This window comes from Pelodiscus sinensis, chromosome 2, assembly GCF_049634645.1.
Source record: "Pelodiscus sinensis isolate JC-2024 chromosome 2, ASM4963464v1, whole genome shotgun sequence".
Taxonomy (NCBI): domain Eukaryota; kingdom Metazoa; phylum Chordata; order Testudines; family Trionychidae; genus Pelodiscus; species Pelodiscus sinensis.
The window spans coordinates 43,415,550-43,438,609 of NC_134712.1; the positions used below are offsets into that span (position 1 = coordinate 43,415,550).

At 45.2% G+C, this 23,060-nt stretch overlaps 1 protein-coding gene across 1 annotated transcript; it reads left to right on the forward strand.

The window, feature by feature from the left end:
- Positions 1-19,515: 19,515 nt before the first annotated feature.
- LOC142827004 (uncharacterized) lies at positions 19,516-21,802 on the forward strand. The gene is made up of 2 exons (XM_075920419.1): positions 19,516-20,455; positions 20,852-21,802. Exons 1-2 carry the CDS (start codon positions 19,768-19,770, stop codon positions 21,397-21,399), a joined length of 1,236 nt encoding a protein of 411 aa, XP_075776534.1. The 5' UTR covers positions 19,516-19,767; the 3' UTR covers positions 21,400-21,802.
- The last annotated feature ends 1,258 nt before the right edge of the window (positions 21,803-23,060 follow it).

Genomic DNA, 23,060 nt, shown 5'->3' on the forward strand with positions numbered 1-23,060 from the left:
TGTTCAGATGTTTCAGATAATTAGAACTTAGTTCACAGATTTCCAAGTCTCACAGGGGTAGTCGTGTTAGTCTGTATTTGAAAAACAATGGGGAGTCCTGTGGCACCTTAAAGATTAACAGATAAATTTGGGCATAAGCTTTCATAGGTATGCATCTGATGAAAAGGATTTTACCCATGCCCAAATAAATCTGTTATTCTTTAAGGTATCACAGGACTCCTCATTCTTTTCACAGCTATCCAAACGGAGTAGGGGAGTGAAATCTTAAATATGTTCCATGGAGACCTTGAAGCCTAATTATCTGGTTCAAAGACATAATCAGTTGCAACTCAGGTTGTGCCTCATCTTAAGAGTAGTTGTTCAATGAAATCAAGAAGCTAATACTGCTTTGAAGTCCCCTGTGCAAGTATACACTATGTAGTCTAGGGGGTTGACTCTGCTGTGATTTACTGCTATACAGGCAGTCCCCGGGTTACGTACAAGATAGGGACTGTAGGTTTGTTCTTAAGTTGAATCCGTATGTAAGTCGGAACTGGCGTCCAGATTCAGCCGCTGCTGAAACTGATCAGTTTCAACAGCGGCTGAATCTGGACGCCAGTTCTGACTTACCTACAGATACAACTTAAGAACCCCAGGCTCCGTGGCTTTGCTCTGCTTTGCTCCCCGTCCCCCTGGTCTGTAGACCAGGGGGACGGGGAGCAAAGCAGAGCAAAGCCGCGGACTAGGGAGGAGCTTAAATGTATAGTTCGAGAATGCCGGGGGGTTATCAGGAAGGCGAAAGCGCAAATGGAGTTGCGACTGGCTAAGGATGTGAAGGATAACAAGAAAGGTTTCTACAGGCATGTCAACAAGAAGAAGGTGATCAGAGAGGGTGTGCAGTCCCTAATGGATGAAGGAGGTAACCTAGTGACAGAGGATGTGGGGAAAGCTGAAGTACTCAATGCTTTCTTTGCCTCTGTATTCACGGACAAGGTCGGCTCCTGGACTTCTGTGCTAAGCGACGCAAGATGGGAAGAAGATGGACAGCCCTTGGTGGGTAAAGAACAGGTTAGGAACTATTTAGAAAAACTAAACGTACACAAATCCATGGGTCCAGACTTAATGCACCCAAGGGTACTGAAGGAGTTGGCAAATGTCATTGAGGAGCCTTTGGCCATTATCTTTGAAAAGTCGTGGAGATCGGGCGAAATCCCGGATGATTGGAAAAAGGCAAATGTAGTGCCCATCTTCAAAAAAGGGAAGAAGGACGATCCAGGGAACTATAGGCCGGTCAGTCTTACCTCGGTTCCTGGAAAAATCATGGAAGGGATCCTAAAGGAATCCATTTTGAGACACTTGAATGAGAGGAAAGTGATCAGGAATAGTCAGCATGGATTCACAAAGGGCAAGTCGTGCTTGACCAATCTGATTAGCTTCTATGATGAGGTAACTGGCTCAGTGGACATGGGAAAGTCAGTGGATGTTATATACCTTGACTTTAGCAAGGCTTTTGATACGGTCTCCCACAATATTCTTGCCAGCAAGTTAAGGGAATGCGTATTGGATAAATGGACGGTAAGATGGATAGAAAGATGGCTAGAAGGCCGGGCCCAGCGGGTAGTGATCAACGGTTCGATGTCAGGATGGCGGTCGGTTTCTAGTGGAGTGCCCCAAGGTTCAGTTTTAGGACCGGTTTTGTTCAATATCTTTATTAATGACCTGGATGAGGGGATAGATTGCACCCTCAGCAAGTTTGCAGATGACACTAAGCTACGGGGAGAGGTAGATATGCTTAAGGGCAGAGATAGGGTCCAGAGTGACTTAGACAAATTGGAGGATTGGGCCACTAGAAATCTCATGAGATTCAACAAAGACAAGTGTAGAGTCCTGCACTTGGGACGGAAGAATCCCAAGCATAGTTACAGGCTGGGGACCAACCAGTTAAGTAGTAGTTCTGCAGAAAAGGACCTGGGGGTTACAGTGGATGAGAAGCTAGATATGAGTCAACAGTGTGCCCTTGTAGCCAAGAAGGCTAATGGCATATTAGGATGCATTAAGAGGAGCATTGCCAGCAGATCCAGAGATGTCATTATTCCCCTTTATTCGGCTTTGGTGAGGCCACATCTGGAGTACTGTGTCCAGTTCTGGGCCCCCCACTACAAAAAGGATGCGGACGCATTGGAGAGGGTCCAGTGGAGGGCAACCAAAATGATTAGGGGTCTGGAGCATATGACCTACGAGGAGAGGCTGAGGGACTTGGGTCTGTTTAGTCTGCAGAAGCGAAGAGTGAGGGGGGACTTGATAGCAGCCTTCAACTTCCTGAAGGGAGGTTCCAAAGAGGATGGAGAGAGGCTGTTCTCAGTAGTGACAGATGGCAGAACAAGGAGCAATGGTCTCAAGTTGTGGTGGGAGAGGTCCAGATTGGATATTAGGAAAAACTATTTTACTAGGAGGGTAGTGAAGCATTGGAATGGGTTACCTAGGGAAGTAGTGGAGTCTCCATCCCTAGAGGTGTTTAAGTCTCGGCTTGACAAAGCCCTGGCCGGGTTGATTTAGATGGGATTGGTCCTGCCTAGAGCGGAGGGCTGGACTTGACGACCTTCTGAGGTCTCTTCCAGTTCTGATTCTATGATAAGGGGATGGTTGGATGAAATAACATGATCTTGGTAACTAATTGACCATTCATTTCCAGTTGGAAATAGGTCAATGGAGGGATGATAGGAGTTGCTATAGGGAACTTTCTGGGTGTCTGGCTGGTGAGTCTTGCCCACATGCTCAGGGTTTAGCTGATCGCCATATTTGGGGTCAGGAAGGAATTTTCCTCCAGGGTAGATTGGCAGAGGCCCTGGAGGTTTTTCGCCTTCCTCTGTAGCATTGGGCACAGATCACAGCTGAAGGACTCTCTGCATGTTGGGGCCTTCAAAGTATTGGAAGGCTTCAATATCTGAGACATAGGTGAGAGGATTATTCTAAGAGGGGTGGGCGAGATTCTGTGGCCTGCACTGTGCAGGGGGTCAGACTAGATGATCATAATGGTCCCTTCTGACCTTAAAGTCTATGAGTCTATGAACACGCGGGCAGCGGACAGCTCAGACGCGTCTGGGCTGTCCGCTGCCCGCGTGTTCTGCCGCTTTGCTCCCCGTCCCCCTGGTCTACAGACCAGGGGGACGGGGAGCAAAGCAGAGCAAAGCCACGGAGCCTGGGGTTCTTAAGTTGAATCTGTAGGTAAGTCAGAACTGGCGTCCAGATTCAGCCACTGTTGAAACTGATCAGTTTCAGCAGCGGCTGAATCTGGACGCCAGTTCCGACTTACATACGGATTCAACTTAAGAACAAACCTACAGTCCCTATCTTGTACGTAGCAGAGCAAAGCCGCGGAGCCTGGGGTTCTTAAGTTGAATCTGTATGCTCCGCCGCTTTGCTTCCTCTCCCTGGTCTGCTGGAGACCAGGGAGAGGGAGGGCCCCGTTCGTAACTGCGGATCCGACATAAGTCGGATCCGCATAACTCGGGGACTGCCTGTACTTGAAATAATTTCACAGGATCTTTTTAGGGGAATAAGGCAAAATCCCACATTTATTGACAATGTAACATTATTCTGTTATGTGCATATTCACACATACCCACTCACACACAAAGACACAAACAAACCCCATCTTGCTTTTGCTTAAAGTTACCAGTCTGTTGCTTACATTAACTTGCTGGCCAGGCAAGTTTACAGGAGGAGGAGAAGGGGCTTTTCTCGGTCCAGACCGATGCTCCAATCTTGACAAGACGAGACCTGGAGATTCATGCAAAACACCCCATCTTTTATAAGACTTTTCTCCCATTCAGGTCTATACATTTTGCTATATCAGTCCTTCATCAATCATCATTTTCACATCTGTTTATTTGGAAGTCATTCTTTGCCATCTGATAACAATATATTGGTGCCTCCTTCCCACTGTTTATCTCAAGGCTGTCTTTTTTAAAGGGATGCTTGCCCTTACCTTTAAGGCCATCCATAAGTCCTGCATCCGTCTGCTTTGTTTTGGGCCTTATTTAATGGTACTTTGATGCCTCTGAGTCTTACGGCCTCTGCTCCCCCTTCCTCGACATCTGAATTATGAAACTGCTGACTCTAAGTTGTTACATTCACATTCTGAACTCATTCACTCTCCTTCCATAGAAACTACACAATTATTTCACACATGGGAAAAGGGATACAATTGTCCATACAAAAGGTATCAATCTATTTCCAAACAAAGCTTCTGCTAATACAAACTTTTAATCATTTATCATATTTTCTTTATAACACAATCTTTATTTTAATTCTAGGAGCAACAGTGTGATCATGCTGAATCACAAGGATCCTTCTGATCTTTCTGTTTTGACATCAGATACAGACACAAGCAGTTTGCTGCTACATCTTTATTGAGGCCTAGAAGACTGTTCTTCCCTGCTAACCAGAGAAGGGCAGCCGGCAGAATTATAGTTGTTTAACATTTAGCACATTACATAAGACATTATAAAACTCTTTTGTCTACAGTACCTGAGCTTTATACTGGTGTAACTTCTGTGGTTAGACTGGAGTTACTCTATTTACTCTAGTATGAGAACACAATCAAGCCTGAATCTCCACGGCAGCTGCCTCTTTCATTTCTATGAGCTATTCCAGTGAATTAACATCTGTGAATGACTCATAGGATTTCAGTGAAAGGATATTTATCTTACTCTACTTTGTATTTCTTATTTTCTAAAGGAGGGGATGCTTAAGTACCCAATGGTAGAGCCATAGTTGGAACTAGGTTTGAGTTGATACCTTTTGATGGCGAAAACTAGAAATGGACTTAATCCACAAAGTTGGATCCAAATCCTCTTTTTTAATACTTCAAAATCTGAGAACGTTCAGAACAGGGTTTTCATTTGGGTGTCTCTTGACTTTGCAAAGCACTCAAAAACAGGGGAGGAAGATTGTGGAATTGCATAATGTAAATCCTCTGCCCAGAAATTCCAAAAGAGAAAGCACTCTCTACCCCTTGGCTGTGTCTACACTGGCACCCTTTTTCGTAAAAGGGATGCTAATGAGACACTTGGGAATTGCAAATTCCGCAGGGGATTTAAATATCCCCCGCGGCATTTGCATGAACATGGCTGCCGCTTTTTTCCGGCTCGGGGCTTTGCCGGAGAAAAGCGCCAGTCTAGATGGGATCTTTTGGAAAATAAGCCCTTTTCCGGAAGATCTCTTATTCCTACTTGAAAGATCTTTTCCGCAAGATCCCATCTAGACTGGCACTTTTCTCCGGCAAAGCCCCGAGCCGGAAAAAAGCGGCAGCCATGTTCATGCAAATGCCGCGGGGGATATTTAAATCCCCCGCGGAATTTGCAATTCCCAAGTGTCTCATTAGCATCCCTTTTACGGAAAAGGCTGCCAGTGTAGACACAGCCCCTCTGTTTGGGAAAGGGGAAATGTGCTAACATGCAGTTTCATTTGCTTAGGCTACCTATTTACAATTCCTGTAGCGACATATGGAAAGTAATCATATACATGAACTTGGATTTTAGGAAACAGTGGACTCTCTAGAGGTGAAAGAGCTATTACCTTGTGGCAAAGTATTCATTTCAAAACAGCCTGGATTCTGCTCAAGGATCCAAAGAGTTCTTGGTTCCCCTCCCATGAAGACTTTGCTCTAAGAGACAGTGTAGAAGACTCTGAAGCAAGAGATGACTCAGACTGAGGAATTTGTTGCAAGAGCTACCACAGAGAGTTCCATGGCAGGAGATGACATAGCAGACAATAGCAGAGCTGAGTGCACTCCAGTGAGCCCTTGCTTACCCAACTTCTTGATCAAGCTGAATCACTGAACTTGGCTAGGTAGTGGCATCTTCTGGCAGCATTAGGCAAGGAGCCCATTTGGGACTAGAAACAGATCTGCAAAGAGGCACATAGACTGCTGCAGGGGTTTAGCATATGAGTGAAGTGGTGCATCCAAAGGCATTCTCACTCCTAGATGGGAAGAGAGACCTACAGCAAAAGCCACTGGAAGGACAGTATTTCACTACAGGCAGTCCCCGGGTTACGTACAAGATAGGGACTGTAGGTTTGTTCTTAAGTTGAATTTGTATGTAAGTCGGAACTGGTACATATTGTAGGGGAAACTCTAGCCAAACATTTTTTTTAGTTTTGGATAGCATAGGGAAAGGTTAACTCCCCTCTAATGTTTGTTTTGCTGTCTGTTCCCCTGTTCAGAAGATTTCACATCTATTTCTGTCCCTGTGCAAACTCAGGACTAAAGGAGTAACTCATCAAATACCAAACAGCTCTGCACCATGCTTTGAGCTAATAGCTTTATTTCCACACACCACCCAGGGTTCTAGGAGGAGGGTCCTTTTTTTGCTAACACAATGAGGCCAGCACTTTGTTTGTTTTGGTGGAGTCTTTGTTTGCCCAGGGAGCCCAGCATGTATAGGGGGAGGAGGGGCGGAGAGGCTGCTTTTGTCTGCTGTTCGGCAGCCTGTTGCTCAGGGGAGGGGGCAGCCTGTTGCTGGCAGGGGGGGAGGGGGGAGGCGTGCAGGATGCGAGGCCGCGGGGGGGGGGGGGCAGCGGGCGTGGGGAGGCACTTTTCCTCTGCCTGGCAGCTCTGCGGGATCCCTGTCCCTGTGGCCAGCTGCTGCAGGCAGAGGCCAGTTGGAGCCGGCCAAAGAGGAGGAGAAGGTGGATTCTAGGACCCAGGTGAGCGAGCCCCGGGGACGCTGCTGCGCTCCGGGAGCCCGGCATGTATAGAGGGGAGGAGGGGCAGAGAGGCTGCTTTTGTCTGCTGTTCGGCAGCCTGTTGCTCAGGGGAGGGGGCAGCCTGTTGCTGGCAGGGGGGTGGGGGGGGCAGCGGGCGTGGGGAGGCACTTTTCCTCTGCCCGGCAGCTCTGCGGGACCCCAGTCGGAGCCGGCCCGAGGAGGAGGAGGATCCTAGGACCCAGGTGAGCGAGCCCCGGGAATGCTGCTGCGCATGTGCGGGAGTTGCCTCACCCCGTTCGTATCTAGGGATCCGACATAAGTCGGATCCACGTAAGTCGGGGACTGCCTGTATTTCTTTGCATATGTATTCTGTTGCTCAGTTTTCTGAAGTGATGATTGTGTTTCTTTTCCCCAAATAAAGATTTCTTTGTACACAGTCTGAGAATGTCTGAGAGAGGGGAAGTCCTGCCTCTTAAAGGAACTCAGGAGGGATACATTGGATATTCTAGATTTCTGGTGGTGTAGATTAGTTATTTGCCAAAAAGTCACTTCAGTATGTTGCATGTGGATCTTTTTTCCCTACCTTTAGTCCTATGGTAGAAGTATTAGAACAGTCCTAGCATATGTAACTCAAGTAAATTTATATCTGGCACCCCAGTGAGTTTTGATAATTGAGCATTCAGAAACCATCAAAGCCACTAATTGATGCCATTCTGCTGTCAGCTGCTCCAGCTCTTCGCCTCCCTTATTAAACCAACTGCTGTAAAATTAAGACTTGTTGCTGAGATAATAAGAACTGAAGAATGCACAATCTTATTCAGTTTTCTCAGTAAAGACAGTGCCTGGACATAGCAAAATTGCCCAGTTAGCCTCAGTCCAGCAGCACCTAGACTGATATCCTAAATATAAAATGCAAATTTTAAAAGAGATTTACTAAAGAGCACAGTTCACTTCCTTTGAACAAATACCCACATTTTAAAGATGAAAAAAATTGTGAAGAATTGTCCTGTTTTCACAATTTCTTCTGTCTGGATCCAACTATGAAGATAAATTATCTTCAGGCAAACCATTGAAAAAGTATAGTTTGAAGCTAGCCTTCGTCCAAGATAAATTTGACTTTTAGACATAAATAGCAACTAACATCTGTCTAACCTAAATGTTCTTTTTTTTACTTTAAACTAGTTTAATTTAAGCAATAGGAGTGGCAGTTATTTTTAATGGGCAGCAGCTGTTCATTAAAGTTATAATGACATTTAGATACCCTGGTGATAGACACCTCAGAAATGCCATAGATGGATAGATATTCATTAATAGCTTGATTGACCTGGAAGTAAAATTAGCTTGAAAATAGACAGGTTACCTGCTTATGGGTATAATGTGGAGGCATGGAGATAGTGTAGTATATCAAGAGATGCACATGCAATAGTAACCCTGTGACTCTGAATGTGCTAGAATCCAGATTAGAGTACACATATTACAGTGGGGATGCTCTTGGTCTCTGAGGTAAAGGTGTCCTCTATATGAACAATTGCACTGGATGAGTAATTAATAGATTTAGGAGAGATTGCACATTCCATTTTGATAGCTGAAGGGAAAGTGTTCTTGAAATCCTGGCGCGAGTTAGAGGATTAAGGGTATGTCTACACTACCCTCCTAATTCGAAATAGGAGGGTAATGTAGGCCTACCGCAATTGCAAATGAAGCCCGGGATTTGAATTTCCCGGGCTTCATTTGCATAAAGCCGGCCGGCGCCATTTTTAAATGCCGGCAGTTCGAACCCCGTGCCGCGCGGCTACACGCGGCATGGAGTAGCTAGTTCGGATTAGGCTTCCTAATCCGAACTAGCTGTACTCCTCATTCCACGAGGAGTCAGCTAGTTCAGATTAGAAGCCTAATCCGAACTAGCTACTCCATGCCGCGTGTAGCCGCGCGGCACGGGGTTCGAACTGCCGGCATTTAAAAATGGCGCCGGCCGGCTTTATGCAAATGAAGCCCGGGAAATTCAAATCCCGGGCTTCATTTGCAATTGCGATATGCCTACATTACCCTCCTATTTCGAATTAGGAGGGTAGTGTAGACATACCCTAAGAGATGTCTACAGTGGAGCAGGAGGTGTAATGTCCAACGTGGGTAGATATAACCTGCCTGGCTCTGATCAAGCTAGTGCTCTAAAAACAGAAGCATGGCCATGGCTGTACATGTGGCATGATGGGTTAGTCACCTGAGTACATAGCTGGGGTTTCAGATGGGATTGCACTCAGGACACTGAACACATTTCACCACCCATGCAGTAGCTACACTGCTCTTTTTAGCATGTCAGATCGATCAAAGCTAGCATGTATATGTCAGCCCAAGCTGAAAATTACATCTTACGACTCCAGAGTAGACATACCCTGAGAATCTTCTTGAGCAACAAAATGAGCCCTATATAGTCCTGGAATGCATTTGGAAAAAAAGACTACATTCCTGATTTGTTACTACTTATTTATAAAAGAGCATAAATATAAGAGAAATACACAAAGATAACAGTACTTCTGTAAGCTCCTTCTAAAGTTACAAATGCATTGTAAGTGTACATGTACAAGTAGTAGCCAAGTTTACGTATGTCTAAACAACTTATTTTCTTAGGGCTTATCTACGTTACAGGTTAGGTCGGTATAACTTACATTACTGTTCAAGCAGGATCTCCTCGGCTACTTGTACTCCTGTCTTTGTCTCTGGCTTCGGCCATTTCCAGCAGGTGTCGCACAGCTTCTGGGCAATGAGGCGGGGTCATTTAAGGTATCAAAAAAAATTTTCTCTGCATCCCATCCTGAGGTGACATGTTTGGGGATAATAGAAATCCCCCACTATTATTGAGTTTTTTATTTTTTAGCCTCTCTAATCTACCTTAGCATTTCATAGTCATTATCTCTATCCTGGTCATGTGGTCAATAATATATCCCTACTGTTATATTCTTATTATTAGAGCATGGAATTATTATCCATACAGATTCTATGGAACACTTTGGTTCATTTAAGATTTTTACTTCATTTGACTTTACATTTTCTTTTACACATAGTGCCATCAACATGAGATGTTCTGTCCTTCCAATATATTTTGTACCCTGCTATGACTGTGTCCCATTGATTGTCCCCATTCCACCAAGTTTCTGTGATGCCTATTATATCAATATTCTCCTTAAATGCAAGGCACTCTAGTTCACACATCTTATTTTTTAGACTTCTAGTGTGTGTATATAAGCACTTTACAAATTTGTCACTATTTAGCTCTCTGCCATTTCCTGATGTGTTTGAATGGCACTCTTTTCCATTTAACTGTTTCTCATCTCATCTAATCCATATTTTATCATCTTCCATCCTCTCCTCACTCGAACATAGAGAATTTCTATTAATAGACTCTCCCCTAAGAGATGTCTCTGTCTGATCCATGTGCTCCTATGCACCCATAAGCTTTCCCCCAGCCCTTAGTTTAAAAACTGGTCTTTGACCTTTTTAATGTTAAGTACCAGCAATCTGGTTCCATTTTGGGTCAGATGGAGCCCATCCTAAATAAATAGGGTAAATTTTACTCCACTGGCCAGTCTTGAAAACTCAACATAGGCTCTGAATCAAACTTGGCTCTTCCTTCCTTGCACATAATTAGCAATAATCAAGGTACTCCAGGCCAAATTAGGGCCTCAGTTAGACCTCTGGAAACCCCATAGTGTCCTAATTATGACTTAAGTGACACCTTTGCAATGCCATTGACAACTGTAGGGTTGCACAGTTTTTACTGACTGGAATTTAGAAAACAATTCTGTTGCTGATTCATTCCCTCTTTTGCAAGACTGGCTATGTGGGGCTTGCACGAGTAAAAACGCACAAATATGCATTAGCATTAAAGTCAGCAGCTATGACTCTGAATATAGATACGTAGAAGATTGGTGAAACACAAAAGGATCATTTCTACATAGTAACTTTTCAGAACAGATTTGTACTTTAATTAACAGCTCTGATTGATTAGAAGGAGCACATATAAGTACTGTTTTCTTTGTGCATCTCTATTATATTTATGCTCTTTTAAACGAGTACCAGCATATCAGGAAATTTATTAGCAAACTCTTTGCTGTAAGTAATGCGTAACTTTAAAACAAATACACTAGCATGAGAGCATTTTGATTAATCTGCTTTTCATTAATTGAACACCCTGGCAACTGTAGCAAATTATGCTTTGAAAGAAACCAGCACAATTATACGCAGCTGCATTGTTTAGAATCCAATGTTCCGACAACATTTAATTATCCCCAAACAAACATTCATTATTTCTTTACATCAGGTCTAGACCTAAACTTGATAACTGCAATACATATGTTCACTTGTTGGAGGATTGGCAATCTGGATGTCCACAGGGCTCAATTCCAGGGAAATGATTACTGGCTGGTCATAAAAAGCTCTGGCGCATTTACAACATGGACAGGGCTGTACATTGTGTAATCTAAGAAGTAGAGCTAGAGCGCATATGGGAATTGTTCCATCCCCCAGAGCTGTTGAGGAAGTGCTGTAGGGACGTCCAGTACAGCTCAAACTTTCCTAGTGTTCCATTTCATTACAAACCCAAAACTCTGACCACTTTTTCTCAGTTACACATATATTTTACTGAACTTTGGCTGTATTTCTAGCTGAACGGAATACAAGAATACAGTTTTTATATTAACTTAGCCAATTTGGGGGGGTGGTTAGCATGAGAGGAAAAACATTAAGCTAAACTCAATAGTTTTGCATTATTTGCCTTGAAAAGAGGCAAAAAATGGCGATTTCTATATTCACTAATGCTCTACCATGGTCTAAGGGCACTATGTTGCTAGAAATTACATCTGTGTTTAGACTAGTGCTACTTAGAGTCCATGTCACTTGTCTTAGCCACACACTTAGAGTAAAACTGAATAACTACATTCTGCTGACCTAATCTTCCTGTGAAGTTTCTATTAAAAAATGTATTCTTCTTTATATGCTGCTGTGTATGGTTAATGAGCTGGCTTGTTTCACAAGGTACAGATAGTGGCTGCAATTAAGGCCACATTTACACTACTGTTAAGTTGACTTCAGTTATATAGATAACCATCAACTACTGTAATTACATCACTTGTGCATGTTCACCCAATGCTTCTTGTTTTGGTGGAGCACTCCACAGTTGCTGCTCTAGCACCAGCAGAGCAGTGCACTATGGGTAGCTGTCCCACTGTGAAAATTGCTTCCTTCTCCAGCTAGGAGTTCTGGGAATGGTTCACAGTGCATCATGGGAGCAGAATCACCACCCCTTCATGCAATTTTCTCCATTCCAAGGCCTTCCATCTGCATGTTGTACCATTTTTCAGTAGTGCCTTGCCCTTTCTGCCTGAAAGCATGGATCCTGCACTGCTCACCTGCCTTTTGATAAGCATTATGGACACAAAGTGACTGAGTATTTCATGAGCTGTGAATCTGAACAACCACCTGTTTGTAGGTGTCAAAGTTCCTACAGCTGGATTGGAACTGTGACTGCACAGTCTTCTCTCCCCACAGACACAACAGATCCAGTACACCCTAATGTAATGCACATAGGAGTCCATTTGCTGAGGAAGGTTGGGATGGTCAGCTGAGAAGATGCAATATGAGCTGTCCTGATGCTTGTTGAGGTAGTTTAATTATGTCGGCATAGCAGGACTGTTAAATGGGTAAGAGGAGCATTGTTGTATGTACACTACCACTGTTTCGTTGACGAAAATGGGCTTGTCAACAAAATTGTATAGTATAGACAAGGCCTTAGTGAAAAATGAAAAAAAATCCTATGTATAACCTCCATGCATCTGACAAAGTGGTTTTTATCCATCAAAGCTTATGCCCAAATAAAGCTTTGTTAGTCTATAAGGTGCCACAGGATTCCTCATTGTTTTTGCAGACACAGACTAACATGGCTACCCCCTCTGACACTATGTATAGTTTGTATTTTTAACTTTTCAAAGTACTTTAAGATCCTTCAGATAAGAGTCCTTATATAAATATAAGATTAAATAATTATCCATTTCCTTCTAGTGTGCCATTCATTTCATTTTCCACTCGCACAGCACAAGCATAAGATTCACCTTTCACAACCCTTTATGCTAAAATTTACCCAGCTAGAACTGCTCTGCTCTGACCCGACCCATTCTTCAGAAGTTCACATGAATATGAATTTCCAAAGATGACAAAGAAACATGACACGTCACACCCAGCCACTGAGCAAAAAAATTGATCACAATGATTTATTAGTTAATCTACTATATATTTGAGAGTGTTTGTCTATGCATCTGCTTGAGAGTCTGGCTGTTTGTTCAAGAACTCCTCCTAAATGATAAGAGCTAGCCCTCCCCATTTGATAAGCAGCTTCCTTTTATTATAACTTAAACCATGATAAGGGTTTGGTTGTGCCAGGAAAATAGGAGGTACCCAGAACGGGATTGATTCTCATAAAACCATACAGAAAAGAGACAGGATCACCAGGAAGGTGAAAGAGGCTGACTGGGGGTGCCCCCCAACATGCACTGCTCCAGCCCTGAGCCTCCATCCTCCAGGCACCCTTTAGGAATGGTGAGGGGGGACTGTAGCTCCCTCTCCTTGTATGGGGGCATATAAAACCATACAGAAAAGAGACAGAATCACCAGGCAGGTGAGAGTGAGAGGAAAGTGCAGTTTGCTGCATTCCTCATTCTGGCTGGGAAGCACAGGGGGAAGACAAATCTGGACTTGCTCCAGCTGGGGTTAGAGAGGGCAGGCAGAGCTGAAGCTCTCTCTTACCCCCTGTTCTTATGGGAACACTGCTGGCTGTTTCCCTTCACCTGGGAGCAAGGAGAAAGTATGCAGTTTGCTCCATTCCTCACTTTGGCTATGAGATATACACGGCTCCTTTTTGCTCAAAATGCCCCTCTTGCGCAAGAGCTGTTCTTCCACATTTTTTCAGGAAGAACGGCTCTTACGCAAGACGGGGGGGAGGTGCAAAAACAGAGCTTTGTTAATTATGCAAATGAGGTGCAACAATATTCCACACTTTGCCTCATTTGCATATTTTTTTGCGCAAGAGAGGGCAGTGTAGACATAGCCCAAATGAGGGGGATCTAAAGAGTCTGCAGTTGCATCTTCAATTTCTGTTTCTGCCGCTGTTGCTATGACAATGTGAAGCAGGATCAAATCTTTACTAATTAAGGATTTCAAACAATTTTTAAAGCAATGCAGTTTACCTTCAAATAAGCCTTACTGTAACTTAATCTACTAAGTATGAAGCACTTTCACTTTCTTAGCAAACAATGCAATGGAAACAAAGTAATAGATCAATGGTAAAATAAATAAAGGTCTGGATTTTCCTTTCAGTATACTGATATCAAAGCTTCCTCACTACATTCCTTTTGTATGCATTTAAGAGTTTACTTATTTGTTTCCAGTATATAAACTCAGCATATGTCTGGGGATGACATGCAAGTTATGAATCCTATATATAAAATGTATTGATTGAATGTATATTACCTAAACATAAAAGGAATAACATAGTATATGTTTTGTTAATTGTGGCACATTATATATCTCTATTTGTAAATATAAGAATTATGCAGTATTTCAATATTAATCATTCATATGTATATATAAGAACAAGGACCATATCTATTTTTTTAACACCTTTAACTCATTAGCCAGGCAGATTGGTTTTTTAGATTAAGTCTGAGGGAAAAGTTATACCCAAGGTGAATTTTGAAACAACCATGTCACTCTGAAACTGATCCCTCAATGATCCTTATCTGCAAACTATGGGATATTTCTTCCATTGAACTTCACAAGGATAAAATCAGTCTGAAGTCTCATGTTAGCTATCGGAAACCACATAAGAACAGGCTTTACTTTTTTGACTGTAAAGGTAAACAATGTTTATCATTCTATTACTTAGGCAGCAAAATATTTTTAGATGTAAGCTTTCAAAGACTTTTCAGCCTATTAAGTATTCAATTTTCTCAATATGGGCAAGTACTGTACTAAATATACAGACTTTATAAAACTCTGCCATGAAGTCAGCAGATATTCTGTCCCAGTAACTATTCAATAAGATTACTAGAGAAGAGTTGTCCTTTTCATATGTGTTCATTTTTTTAATTGTATCCTTTGGTATATATGGTTGTGACAATTTTCTTCCACTATTTGATCTGAGGAAATGGGTCTGGCCCATGAAAGCTCATCATCTAATAAACCATCTTGTTAGTCTTTAAAGTGCTACATAGTCCTGTATTTTGTTTCAGCTACACCAGACTAACACGGCTACATTTCTATCACTAGAGAAGAGTTAGCATTTTCAGAAGGGCCTAAGTGTCCATTTTCAAAAATGACTTAGGAACCTAAATACAGTACTGTTAAGAAATTAGGACAAAGTCACTTTTGAAAACGATGTCTACAAGGTGCCCTAAAAGAGCTCTGAAGATATGTTGCACTCTAAGGGTATGTCTACACTACAGTGTTATTTCAAAATATCTTATTTCGAAATAGTTAATTTGAAATAGCTCATTTCAAAATAACACATCTACACACAAAATGCATTTCAAAATAGCATTTTTCTATTTCGAAATAGCACGTCCAAACTGAATGGACACTGAATTGCACCGAAGGCCGGCTGGATCCAGGTCCAGCAGGGCATCAGGTCAGGAGTTTATTTGTGTGGCTGCTGACTGAGGCTATTTGAGGCTTGTGCTTAAAGGGACCCCCACCCCGGGCAGACGGTTCTCAGTTTTTCCTGCTTGCTTGCTTGACTCGATGAGGGACAGCAAAGCATTTGTGTCTCTGTATGCTCTGGTTGCCCTCACTCAGGACACCACAGCACTCTGCAACATGGAGCCAGAGCTGCCCCTGGGCACTCTGGTGCTTCTCGTGAATGCGTTAATGCGAGCCTGGCTGCACTTTCTACAGGCTGCCATCCAGGAGGTCCATCAGGGGGCTGTCAGTATCCAGGAGGCCCTGCGGGAGAGCTTCCATCCTGAGGAGCACTAAGAGCCTCCCTGGTCTGCCCCAATGGGGGCTTGGGCCTCATTCCTCCCCCACGTCATTCCACTTACCCTCCCAGCCCCCATTTCTGATGTCAAATAAAACACACGTATTTTTCATGAACACGAACTCTTTTTATTTAACAAAACTGGGGGGAGGGTAAAACTGGTGAGACTGGAGAAAGGAGATGGGAGAGGGGAGGGGAAAACCTGGGTGGAGGGAGGAGGAAGAGGGAAGCAAGGGGAAGAAGGTGGAAGGGAAGCTCAGGGCTCAGGGTTGGGGGGTGTTGCCGGACCAACCTGATGTTCATGCGAACCTGCTCCTGAGTTCACATATGGCCTTTGATGGCCAGGCTAGCAGCTGTCCTGCCATAGATAGCCGCATTCCTCCGTCTAGTGTGGAGATCATGGACATTGGGGACATCCCCCCCAAACCTAAGTAAGGTCCACCCTGGACCAGGAAGGTGCCTGCCTTCTCCAGGCCCTGGCAGGCTCCTGGGAGCTGGCAGACTGCCCTGGGGAGCGGTGGAGGGCTGGCTGCCAGTGGCTTGCTGGCTCATGTTTTGGGGCCACTGGGTCAGAGGCAGTGACTGCTGGTTCTTGGGCTGGCAGGCTTGGAGCTGGCACAGGCACTGTAGCCGGCACAGGCACTGTAGCCAGAGTCAACCCCTTTAAGGGCTCCAGGGAGGGAGAGGAGTGTTCTAGTTTGAGGCTGGAGTAGCCACCAGGGCACCCTGGGAAGGCTGGAGGCCCCCTATTTCGAAATAAGTGTTTACACAGCACTTATTTTGAATTAGCTACTTTGAATTTGGAGTTATTCCTCATAGGATGAGGTTTACCAAATTCGAAATAAGTGCTCCACTGTGTAGACGCTAAAATAGTTAATTCCAAATAATGGCTGTTATTTCGAATTAACTTTGATGTGTAGACATACCCTAAGAGTTTGTCTACACATCAGGGCTAAACTCAAAATAAGCTACCCAACCTGAACTATGCTAATTGTATAGTTTAACTCAAAATAAGCTATTTTGACTTTGGGTGCATCTACACAGCAGTCATTTTGAAATAGACCACTTTTCCTCTGACTTCCCTTAATCCTTGTAAAATGAGAGTTACAGGAGTTACAGGAGTAAAAAGTCCTCCAGCTGGACAGTATTTTGACATTAAGTTGAAATAACTGCTTGTGTGTTGGCACGCACTTTGTTATTTGGGAATAACATGAGTTACTCCAAACTAATGCTGCTGTGTAGACATAGCCTAACTACCCCCATGCAGATCCTGCTGTCATGCTCCAAAGATAATTAGTTCATGTTAATGTAGTCCTGTTTGAAACATGTACTATGTTTCACATGTACTATGTACCACATGTACTATGTACATGTGTTCACATGTATTGTATACCTTTTATAACATGCCAATATGTCTACCTGGGGTGGTCAAAGAACAGTTAGTATGCTTTACAGATCACCTCCCTCTGGTACATTTTGACGTGACATGTAAACAAGCCCTTAGACACTTTTGAAAGTTTTATCCACAGTCTTAACTTCATTTTCATGCTAGAGTCATAGGACCAAATTATCTTTCTTGATCCCTTTGATTTCTCTTTGATGCAAAAGAGGTGGAAAAATGATGACTCTCTCCAGCTAAGGATTCTCTCAGGGTTGGAAATGTCTCAGATAGCACAGAGATGGCATACCCAGCTCCTGCAGCCTCTGGCAGAGAGAGAGAGATATTATTGGAGCTCAATTGCCTCATTTCTATTCTTCAATGGATACTGGGTGCGGCCAAGAATATGGCTGATAGAGTCAGAGAGTTACAGTTAACACTGGCATAAGCTGGAGCAACTTTACTGTAGTAAAATTGACCAGTTAGGCCATGCAGTTCCATCCCCCCTGCCATTGCAGGATTATTCTCTACCTGTGTTTCCTACAGGCTAATGGGAGCTATGGGAAGTGGCACAAACTGGGACACCACTTCCTGCAGTTCCCATTGGTTGGCATGGTGATTCCGAAGCTTCAAGTGGCTGTATTTGCAGCGGTGCAGAAAATACATTGGTGGCAGCCCTCCAGAGGCTGACCCTGGAGAATCACATCTGGCCTGTGGGCTGGTTATTGCCTGCAACTGACTCATATACTTGTTTGCATGTGAATGAGAAAATGTGAAATTTGTGAGAAATTGTCTGCACCAATTTTGAAGGCACATTTTTGGGGTACCAGTGCACAAATTTTGATTATATGGATCTTGAATCAGCAAATGGAAGGAAACAAAATTATTGTTAATAATACATCCCTGATTCTTAATCTTTTTATTTTTCACAGCATGAGTGAAAGATGGAGACTCATCCCTAATTACAAATTTCATTGCTTTCATTAGGCTAAAATCAAACCTTTCTGTAGAAGCAGGGCTTTTATGTATTTACTAGCAAATCTACCCAGCATTGTGCAGGTCCTTAGCTCAATTAAGTTTAACTTATTTAAATGATTGAATTTTTCCAAAATTAAGGGAAAAAGTTCATTGTAATAAAAGAATTAAAGTGATTCAAACATTAGATAGAGCTTGTTGGTGGACAATTTTTGCAGTTCTTCCATCTTTTGCTAGAACAAACAGGTTTATTCCACTTCCTACTCTCAGTGTAGCAACATATAGTTGCCCATGTCGACAAATTTCTCCACTTTCTCTTTTCTGCAAGGTTTATTGACAAGCAATCCTATTCCAGGTTCATCCTATTTTTCTGTCTCATCTTAGTTTGGTCTCTTTCAACATTCACTCATTTATGTTAGTTTTGAGGACTACTTCATTTAGTGATTCTGTCTCTTTTCTGTTTGCTTTTATGAGAAGCAATCCCCCATTCCAGGCAGTTCCTGTTTTCCTGGTACAACCAAATCCTTACCTTGCTTTAAGTTATGATAAGAGGAAGTTGTATACTGAATTCAATGGTCCTACCTCTTACCATTTAGAAGTCTTTGATCAAACAGACAAACTTTCTAAAATATATACCATAGTACATTTTTTGTTACTTGATTAATGGTAAAGGGGGGGAAGTACATAGCCATTCCAAATATAAACTGGACATTCACAAATTTACATTTAAAGGTGAATAATAAGAAATAAAAAATTGAACTGGTTTGCATATAAAATCATTAGCCAACATAGACTTAAACAACACAAAAATAGTCAAGAAGCTCCAGAAAAGGTGGTGAAAGGTAAGGATGTGGAAGTTAATAATGGAGCCTACAACATGCTCATTGAAATATATATATATACACACAGACATGTATATATAGTTATATATAGTTATTTATTTATGTGACAGATTTTCAGTTCTTTCCAAAACACTTCAGCATTGTCAATGAATTGCACTGAAGTATTTGTGCCTGTCTCCACATCACATCTCAAAGTACGTTTACTTGACAATATATAATACTTATAAGTGAGAGTACAAGTGAGCACTTCTTTTTTGTCTTTCAGTTTAAAATGAAAACAATAAACTTTGCACACAAGTTTCTAAAAGATAAGTACACTGCATCTATGGGGTATGGTATAATTGAGAAATTGACATTCTGTGACAAACACCTACTAACTAAAATAGAAATCTATATTTAGTCTCTTATACTTCATGCTTGGTTAATCTGGAAAACATGTCTGGGAGAGCAACTGGTGTTAACCAGTCTGATAAAGTGCTGTCTGCAGCACTACTAACTTGTTAACTGAGCATTTAAAATAGATATTGCACATGGTCTCAGATCAACCATGAGGAGATTTATCCTGTATTGTCAGTGCTCCTCCTCCTCCACTCTTAGGCCGTGTCCACACTCAGGGGTTCTTTCGAAAAAAGTAGCCTTTTTTCGAAAGAACTTCCCCTGCGTCCAGACTCAAGCCGCGTTCTTTCGAAATTAAATCGAAAGAACGCGGCTTTTCTTTCGACGGCGGTAAACCTCGTTTCACGAGGAAGAACGCCTTTTTCGAGGGAGATCCGTCGAAAGAACGTGAGTCTGGACGGGGGGAGCCCTTTCTTTCGAAATTATTGGCCTCCAGGAACAAGCCCTGGTGGACAATCTGGGCCATGGGTTGCACGTCTGTGGTTCCTGGCTGCAGCCATTCCTTAAAGGGACAGGCGCACCCTCACAGCCACTTGTTGCAGACAAGGAGCCAGAGCACACGGCGACCTTGCTGCAGCATGTCACAGCCCCAAGAGCGTCCTGGCCCTTCCTCCGAGCCTTCTGGGGACCCAGCCAAGGGCTCCAAGCGCCGGGCACCATCCTGGTCCAGCGCAGAGATCAAGAGCCTGCTGGAGCTCTGGGGAGAGGAGGAGGCCTTACAGGCCCTCAAAAGCCGGCGGCGAAATGCCGAAATTTATGGCCGCATGGCTGAAGCCCTGGCCCAGAAGGGCCACTACCCCCGCACACAGGACCAGGTGCGCTCCAAAGTGAAGGAGCTGCGGCAGGGCTACGCCAAAGCCAGGGAGGAGAGCTCCCGGTCTGGGGCAGCCCCCCACTACTGCCCCTACTACTCAGAGCTGGACCAGATCCTGGGTGGCAGTGCAGAAGCACACACACCACGGCGGTTCGTCCAGTCTGGATTGGCAGACCCCGTGGTGGACGCTCCAGAGCGGGAGCTACAGCAGTCTGGAGACGGGGACATGGGCCCAGAGGAGGAGGACACCGAGGAGACGGCGACCCTCACCCTGGAGCCAGTCACCCAGACCTCTGAGGCCTCCCAGGCGTCATCTGGCACGGGAGAGGAAGCAGCAGGTGAGTACAGTGAGTTTGTGTCACACCCGGGGGGGGGGGGAGGTAGGTGGGTGGGTGCACAGTGGGTGATGCACAAGGGAAACCTGTCATGCTCAGGCTGATGCCCAGGTCACACACACACACACACACACCCACACACACACACACACACACACACACACACAGTGTGACCTTCAGAATGTGTGCTTCCCCTGTCTCAAGGGAGAGGGCATGCCCTTTTGGACAGCTGTTGCACACATGACTGATTGTGATAGAAATGTAGCCGTGTCACTCTGATCTGAAGAAGTGGGTCTGGCCCTGGAAAGCTCATCCCCTAATAAACCATCCTGTTAGTATTGTAAGTGCTACAGAGTCCAGTTTATAGGACTGATTGTGTCTTCTTCTTTTCCTCCACAGCCGGACCAGCCGTGGAAGAGGGCCGCAGCACCCCAGCCCCACCTCCATCTCCATCTCCACCTCGGAGACATGGGAGCCGCAGACACAGGCGTGTCTACGCCGACATCCTCCGGCAGCACGTCGAGGCTGTGCAGGAGCAGAATGCCATCCTGCTACGGAGGGCGGAGGCAGAGGAGCGGTGGCGTGATCGGCTCATGAATGAGCTGGTCCTGCAGCGCACGGTGCTGTACGCCACCCTGAGGGAGGTCAGCGGCTTGCCTGCTGCTGTGCCAGGTCCTGCTCCTCCAGCACCCCATGACCCCACCCCACCAAACCCCCCTTCCACAACAGCAGCCCTTTCCCCCCTTGGACCTCCCTCTCCCCCAGCCCCCCCAGCTCCCCAGCCCCTCTCTCCCCCTGGCCCTCCTCTCCCCCAGGCTTCCACGTCCCAAGAGCCCCCCAGCAGCCAGCCAACCGACAGGTACATCACCCGATCCCGTAGCCGGGGAGCACCCCAAACACGAGGCCCAGGCAGGAAAGGGAAATCTGCCAAGCCCCGTTCAACCTGATCCCCTTCCCCCCTCCAGGTTTCCAGTCCCCTTCCCCCCTCCAGGTTTCAATGACCCCCATCACCCCACTTATTAAGCACACACAAAGGGTTAAAGGAACTGTTTGTTTATTGTATATAGTTTGGCAACAACAAAAATGAAAAAATTTTTTGTTCTTTTGCTACATTGTTGGATAATATGTACAAAATTTTAAATAAGTAAAGAGAACATTTTATTTTGAAACACACCCTGGTGTAAGTGATGTGTCCAAACTGGGTCAGGAGATGGGTTGTGGAGGGAAGCTTCTATTGGGGGCCAGGGCCCAGTCCCCAGGCAGAAGCCCCTCAGTGCACTCAGTGGCCTCCACTGGAGAATTGCTCCCGGAGGGCCTCCCGGATGCCAACTGCAGACCGGTGAGCCTGGCGGATGGCAACTGTCCGGGGCTGGGCAAAGAGCCTCTCCTGGCCATCAGCAGCTCTCCCCCACCCTGGTAGGAAGGCCTCCCCTTTCCTCTCCACGAGGTTATGGAGGACGCAACACGCGGCCACCACCTCGGGGATGTTGGTCTCCCCCATGTCGAGGCGTGTGAGCAAGCACCGGAATCTGCCCTTTAAACGTCCAAACGCACATTCCACCTGGTTGCGAGCCCGGTTAAGGTGAGCATTAAACTGCTCCTTGCTCACATCCAGGTGGCCGGTGTAGGGCTTCATCAGCCACGGCATCAGGGGATAGGCGGCATCGGCCACTATGCACACCGGCATGTGCACATCCCCAACCGCAAACTGGCGATGGGGGAAAAGTGTTCCTGCCTGAAGCCTCCGGTACAGGTACGAGTTTCTGAAGATGTGGGCATCGTGTGCCCGCCCTGACCACCCAACACAAATGTCTGAAAACTGTCCACGATGGTCGACCAGGGCCTGGAGGACCATAGAAAAGTAGCCCTTTCTGTTTATGAATTGGGCTGCTCGATGGGGCGGTGCACGGATGGCAATGTGTGTCCCATCGAGCGCTCCTCCGCAATTTGGGAAGCCGAGGGCAGCAAAGCCGGCCATGACGCTGTCCAGATCCGGTAGACAGATGAGCCTGTTGAGCAGCTCCGAATTGATGGCCCTCACCACCTGCAGAACGAGACAGACAACAAAGTGTTAGAAGGGGTGCCTTATGTCTTAGGAGGAGAACCCACCGCCCACCTTCCCTCTCAAACAAACAGCCCGGGAATCCCCTCCTCAGAACCCCCCCCCCATTCAGGGTGAGTGGAGGAGCTCCCTCCCACTCCCACTCCCACTCGGCCCTTCCTGACAGTCTCCCTTCCCCCCACCCCAAACTGTGACTGTCCCCAGACAATGACTTACCTCCATCAAGACGGCCCCGACAGTAGATCTCCCCACTCCAAATTGGTGTCCCACGGAGCGGTAGCTGTCGGGGGTTGCCAGCTTCCAGAGGGCAATGGCGACCCTCTTTTCCAGGGGGATGGCGGGCCGCAGGTGGGTGTTTTGCCGTTGCAGAGCAGGGGCGAGCCAGGTACACAGCTCCTGGAAAGTGGTCTTTCTCATGCGGAAGTTCCGTAGCCAGTCTTGGTCATCCCAGATCTCCATCACGAGCTGGTCCCACCAGTCAGAGCTGGTGTCAAACCTCCAAACACGCCTGTCAACGAAAAAGTTCGGAGGCAAGGGCAGTGTGGC

What these genes read in the sequence shown, in the direction of transcription:
- LOC142827004 (XM_075920419.1), top strand. Translation starts at nt 19,768, where the DNA reads ATGGGTTGCACGTCTGTGGTTCCTGGCTGCAGCCATTCCTTAAAGGGA. An exon ending in CACGGGAGAGGAAGCAGCAG is followed by an intron (nt 20,456 to 20,851) that starts GTGAGTACAGTG and finishes TTTCCTCCACAG; the next exon opens with CCGGACCAGCCGTGGAAGAG.